The sequence below is a fragment of the Oncorhynchus clarkii genome, chromosome 29 (genome assembly GCF_045791955.1).
Source record: "Oncorhynchus clarkii lewisi isolate Uvic-CL-2024 chromosome 29, UVic_Ocla_1.0, whole genome shotgun sequence".
In the NCBI taxonomy this organism is placed as follows: domain Eukaryota; kingdom Metazoa; phylum Chordata; class Actinopteri; order Salmoniformes; family Salmonidae; genus Oncorhynchus; species Oncorhynchus clarkii.
In genome coordinates this window covers 45824738-45831116 of record NC_092175.1, presented here as the reverse complement: position 1 = coordinate 45831116, position 6379 = coordinate 45824738, and the positions used below count along the sequence as shown (strand labels likewise).

Here is a 6379-nt window from a genome sequence, read left to right as displayed (position 1 = left end):
TTTCAGAATCTGCAAAGATTTTGTCTGTAAGTGCCCCAGAACTCATTCTACAGGCGAAACCAAGATGATGCATCACCCAGGAATTAGCAGAATTTCTGAAGCTCTGTTTTCCATTCTCTCCTTATATGGCTGTGATTGCGCAAGGAATGAGCCTACACTTTCTGTCGTTCGCCCAAGGTCTTAGCAGCATTGTGACGTATTTGTAGGCATATCATTGGAAGATTGGCCATAAGAGACTACATTTTCCAGAGGTCCGCCTGGTGTCCTTTGTCTAAATTTGTGCGTAATCTTCAGGTGCAGGCATTTTCTCCTGGGATTCAGGAGAGAAAGCATGTTTCCAAGAACGATGTATCAATGAAGAGATATGTGAAAAACACCTTGAGGATTGATTCTAAACAACGTTTGCCATGTTTTCAGTCGATATTATGGAGTTAATTTGGAAAAAAGTTTGCGTTTTGAGGACTGAATTTATGGATTTTTTTTGGTAGCCAAATGTGATGTATAAAACGGAGCTATTTCTAATACACAAGGAATCTTTTTGGAAAAACTGAGCATCTGCTATCTAACTGAGAGTATCCTCATTGAAAACATCAGAAGTTCTTCAAAGGTAAATGATTTTATTTGAAGGCTTTTATGTTTTTGTTAATGTTGCGTGCTGGATGCTAACGCTAATGCTAACGCTAAATGCTAACGCGAAATGCTAACTCTAGCTAGCTACTTTTACACAAATGATTGTTTTCCTATGGTTGAGAAGCATATTTTGAAAATCTGAGATGACAGTGTTGTTTACAAAAGGCTAAGCTTGAGAGATGGCATATTTATTTCATTTCATTTGCGATTTTCATAAATAGTTAACGTTGTGTTATGCTAATGAGCTTGCTGATAGATTTACACAATCCTGGATACAGGGGTTTTTTCATAGCTAAACGTGACGCAGAAAACGGAGCGATTTGTCCTAAACAAATAATCTTTCAGGAAAAACTGAACATTTGCTATCTAAGAGTCTCCTCATTGAAAACATCTGAAGTTCTTCAAAGGTAAATGATTTTTTTGAATGCTTTTCTGTTTTTTTGTGTAAATGTTGCCAGCTGAATGCTAATGCTAAATGCTACGTTAGCCATCAATACTGTTACACAAATGCTTGTTTTGCAATGGTTGAGAAGCATATTTTGAAAATCTGAGATGACAGTGTTGTTAACAAAAGGCTAAGCTTGAGAGCTAGCATATTTATTTCATTTCATTTGCGATTTTCATGAATAGTTAACGTTGCGTTATGGTAATGAGCTTGAGTCTGTATTCACGAACCCGGATCCGGGATGGGGAGATCAGAAAGGTTAATCAGACAGGCATTAAAGATATGCATGAGTACATGGAAGGACTGGGGCCTTGTGGTCGTTAAAGTCTCGTAGGTGACACCATCTGATGAACATGGAAGGACTGGGGCCTTGTGGTCTTTAAGGTCTCGTAGGTGACACCATCTGATGAACATGGAAGGACTGGGGCCTTGTGGTCTTTAAGGTCTCGTAGGTGACACCATCTGATGAACATGGAAGGACTGGGGCCTTGTGGTCTTTAAGGTCTCGTAGGTGACACCATCTGATGAACATGGAAGGACTGGGGCCTTGTGGTCTTTAAGGTCTCGTAGGTGACACCATCTGATGAACATGGAAGGACTGGGGCCTTGTGGTCTTTAAGGTCTCGTAGGTGACACCATCTGATGAACATGGAAGGACTGGGGCCATGTGGTCTTTAAGGTCTCGTAGGTGACACCATCTGATGAACATGGAAGGACTGGGGCCTTGTGGTTTTAAGGTCTCGTAGGTGACACCATCTGATGAACATGAAAGGACTGGGGCCTTGTGGTCTTTAAGGTCTCGTAGGTGACACCGTCTGATCCACTTGCCTTGTTGTTTGGCAGGGAAGTTAAAACATTATCCACCTCTTCAATGATGAAATGTCAGGCTTGTTCTGACGGCTCTCTGGAATTATTTACATTCATGTCGAGACAGTCGATGTTCATTTCAGGATGACATTTGTGTGGAGTTCGTCAGAGTACTAAGTGGATTGTAAGAGCATTTAAAAACATAAATAAAGACAATGGGTTTTTTTCAATTTGATTTGTAGCTGCAATGTTACAGTACCTGCTCTCCACCAACATGTACCCTGACCCCCAATACAGCCAACATGTACCCTGACCCCCAATACAGCCAACATGTACCCTGACCCCCAATACAGCCAACATGTACCCTGACCCCCAATACAGCCAACATGTACCCTGACCCCCAATACAACCAACATGTACCCTGACCCCCAATACAGCCAATATGTACCCTGACCCCCAATACAGCCAACATGTACCCTGACCCCCAATACAGCCAACATGTACCCTGACCCCCAATACAGCCAACATGTACCCTGACCCCCAATACAGCCAACATGTACCCTGACCCCCAATACAGCCAACATGTACCCTGACCCCCAATACAGCCAATATGTACCCTGACCCCAAATACAACCAACATGTACCCTGACCCCCAATACAGCCAACATGTACCCTGACCCCCAATACAGCCAACATGTACCCTGACCCCCAATACAGCCAACATGTACCCTGACCCCCAATACAGCCAACATGTACCCTGACCCCCAATACAGCCAACATGTACCCTGACCCCCAATACAGCCAACATGTACCCTGACCCCCAATACAGCCAACATGTGCCCTGACCCCCAATACAGCCAACATGTACCCTGACCCCCAATACAGCCAACATGTACCCTGACCCCCATACAGCCAACATGTACCCTGACCCCAATACAGCCAACATGTACCCTGACCCCCATACAGCCAACATGTACCCTGACCCCCATACAGCCAACATGTACCCTGACCCTCAATACAGCCAACATGTACCCTCACCCCCAATACAGCCAACATGTACCCTCACCCCCAATACAGCCAACATGTACCCTGACCCCCAATACAGCCAACATGTACCCTGACCCCCAATACAGCCAACATGTACCCTGACCCCCAATACAGCCAACATGTACCCTGACCCGCAATACAGCCAACATGTACCCTCACCCCAATACAGCCAACATGTACCCTGACCCCCAATACAGCCAACATGTACCCTGACCTCCAATACAGCCAACATGTACCCTGACCCCAATACAGCCAACATGTACCCTGACCCCCAATACAGCCAACATGTACCCTCACACCCAATACAGCCAACATGTACCCTCACCCCCAATACAGCCAACATGTTCCCTGGCCCCCAATACAGCCAACATGTACCCTGACACCCAATACAGCCAACATGTACCCTGACCCCCATACAGCCAACATGTACCCTGACCACCAATACAGCCAACATGTACCATGACCCAAATACAGCCAACATGTACCCTGACCCCCAATACAGCCAACATGTACCCTCACCCCCAATACAGCCAACATGTACCCTGACCCCCAATACAGCCAACATGTACCCTGACCCCCAATACAGCCAACATGTACCCTGACCCCCAATACAGCCAACATGTACCCTGACCCCCAATACAGCCAGCATGTACCCTGACCCCCAATACAGCCAGCATGTACCCTGACCCCCAATATAGCCAACATGTACCCTGACCCCCAATACAGCCAACATGTACCCTGACCCCCAATACAGCCAACATGTACCCTGACCCCCAATACAGCCAGCATGTACCCTGACCCCCAATACAGCCAGCATGTACCCTGACCCCCAATACAGCCAGCATGTACCCTGACCCCCAATACAGCCAGCATGTACCCTGACCCCCAATACAGCCAACATGTACCCTGACCCCCATACAGCCAACATGTACCCTGACCCCCAATACAGCCAACATGTACCCTCACCCCCACTACAGCCAACATGTACCCTGACCCCCAATACAGCCAGCATGTACCCTGACCCCCAATACAGCCAACATGTACCCTGACACCCAATACAGCCTACATGTACCCTGACCCCCAATACAGCCAACATGTACCCTGATATGTTATAATGTACAATAACACACAACACGTACAATAACCTTCTAACACTCTCCCTCCTCTTCCTCTCCAGCCTACCAGTGGGAGTCGTCTGATTGGCTGTCCCCGTCCCGGCTCCGCCTACCTGGCATCGATGGGGGGTCACACTGTGACATTACAGATGACCTTCCGTCGTTCAGCAGAGCAGGAAGCGTGTACTCATTACAGCTGGACTACGGGCTGGGGGGGTACAGGAGGGAAAGAGAGAGAGGAAACTCAGGGGAAAGAAGAAGCCTCAGGTCACTCTCAGCTGAGAGGAGGGGGTATGAGAGAGAGAGAGAAAGAGACATGGAGAGAGGGAGAGGGACGGAAAGAGCGAGAGGGAGAGGAATGGAGAGAAGAAGAGGGATGGAAAGAGAGAGAGGGAGAGGGATGGAAAGAGAGAGAGGGAGAGGGATGGAGAGGGCGAGAGGGAGAGGGATGGAGAGAGCGAGAGGGCGAGGGATGGAGGGAGAGAGAGGGATGGAGGGAGAGAGAGCGAGAGGGATAGAGAGAGCGAGAGGGATGGAGGGAGAGAGAGGGAGAGGGATAGAGAGAGAGAGAAGGATGGGGAGAGGGATGGAGGGAGAGAGAGGGATGGAAGGAGAGAGAGAGGGAGAGAGAGATATAAGATATGGAGGGAGAGTTCACAGAGTCTATGGTTCAGCTGATAGAAGAGATCAGAGAGAACCCTCAGGGGACAGAAGAGGAAACAGGAGTGAGTGTAGAGACGGAGGGGGCACAGGGGTGGCCAGACCACACACAGCAGACAGAAAGTACGAGAGGAGGTACGAGAGGCACACAGGGACAGGGTACGGGATAGACAGAGTATTCACGGTCGAAAAAAGAGTCCACTCCAGCGAGGGAGAGAAAGAGCACCAACCTATTGATCGAGAGGAGACCTCCTCACCAGTGTATGAAGAATACCGTGAACCCAACCCAGATACAATCCCTGCCCCAGACCCAGTTCCAGAACCTGACCAGAACCACTATGATACTCTTCCCCCAACACGGCCTGCTTACCAGGGTTACCCTTCTCCTCCTCCAGGGCTCAACCTCCACCCAGCCCAGCTGCTACCCCCGCTCAGGGCCTGGGACGGACAGAACGCCTGGGCGCCCCTGGAGGTGACCCAGGGGTCGGGAGTTGGCGGTCACGGTTCAAGGCTAGAGCGGTCTGAGTCAGGAGATGAGCTGGAGAGACTGTTGAATCTGGTGTCGCTCAGAGCTCGGAGGGCTACACGCACACAGAGACCCTCTGAAACACCCCCTCCTCCGGAACCATCCACTGGCTGGGACGGGCTGTACTCATCAGAGAATCCTCCAGAACCATCCACTGGTTGGGACGGGCTGTACTGATCAAAACATCTTCCAGAACCATCCACTGGCTGGCTCTTTTGCGAGGCAGGACCAGCACAAGACAAGCTCCTGCAATAGAGTCTCTAGATTGAACAACTTATTAAATAATATCAAATCTATTTAAATGCAGTCACTGTAAGATAATAGAAACGTTCCATACATTACCTCAATAGTGCAACACAACATGCAGTTCTGTTTTCACAACATGCAGTTCTGTTTTCACAACATGTAGTTCAGTTTTCCCAACATGCAGTTCTGTTTTCACAACATGTAGTTCTGTTTTCACAACATGTAGTTCAGTTTTCCCAACATGCAGTTCTGTTTTCACAACATGTAGTTCTGTTTTCACAACATGTAGTTCTGTTTTCACAACATGTAGTTCTGTTTTCACAACATGTAGTTCTGTTTTCACAACATGTAGTTCTGTTTTCACAACATGCAGTTCTGTTTTCACAACATGTAGTTCTGTTTTCACAACATGTAGTTCTGTTTTCCCAACATGCAGTTCTGTTGATGTAACTATTAATGCTTTGAGTCTGTAGCGGACCATTTTAACTCATGTACAGTATGATTACATTACATACACAGACACACAGACGGAGAGAGACAGACACACGGAGAGAGAGAGAGAGAGAGAGAGAGAGAGACAGACACACAGAAAGAGACAGACACACAGACGGAGAGAGAGAGACACACAGACAGACAGGGAGAGAGACAGACACACAGACGGAGAGAGACAGACACACAGACGGAGAGAGACAGACACACAGGCGGAGAGAGAGAGACAAACAGACGGAGAGAGACAGACACACAGACGGAGAGAGACAGACACACAGACGGAGAGAGACAGACAGACACACAGATGGAGAGAGACAGACACACGGAGAGAGAGAGAGAGACAGAGAGACAGACAGGTGGAGCGAGAGACAGACAGAGAGACGGAGAGCAAGAGAGACAGACACACAGGGACGG

At 48.2% G+C, this 6379-nt stretch overlaps 1 protein-coding gene across 1 annotated transcript in view; it reads left to right on the top strand.

The window, feature by feature from the left end:
- Nucleotides 1-5686, top strand: part of LOC139388244 (protocadherin Fat 3) — a 334570-nt gene extending 328884 nt beyond the window's left edge. Inside the window, exons 70-71 of the mRNA XM_071134792.1 lie at nt 4107-4311; nt 4660-5686. Of these exons, the coding sequence (XP_070990893.1) occupies nt 4107-4311; nt 4660-5407 (953 nt within the window). The 3' untranslated portion in view covers nt 5408-5686. The remainder of the gene's footprint in view (nt 1-4106; nt 4312-4659) is intronic.
- Nucleotides 5687-6379: the final 693 nt, after the last annotated feature.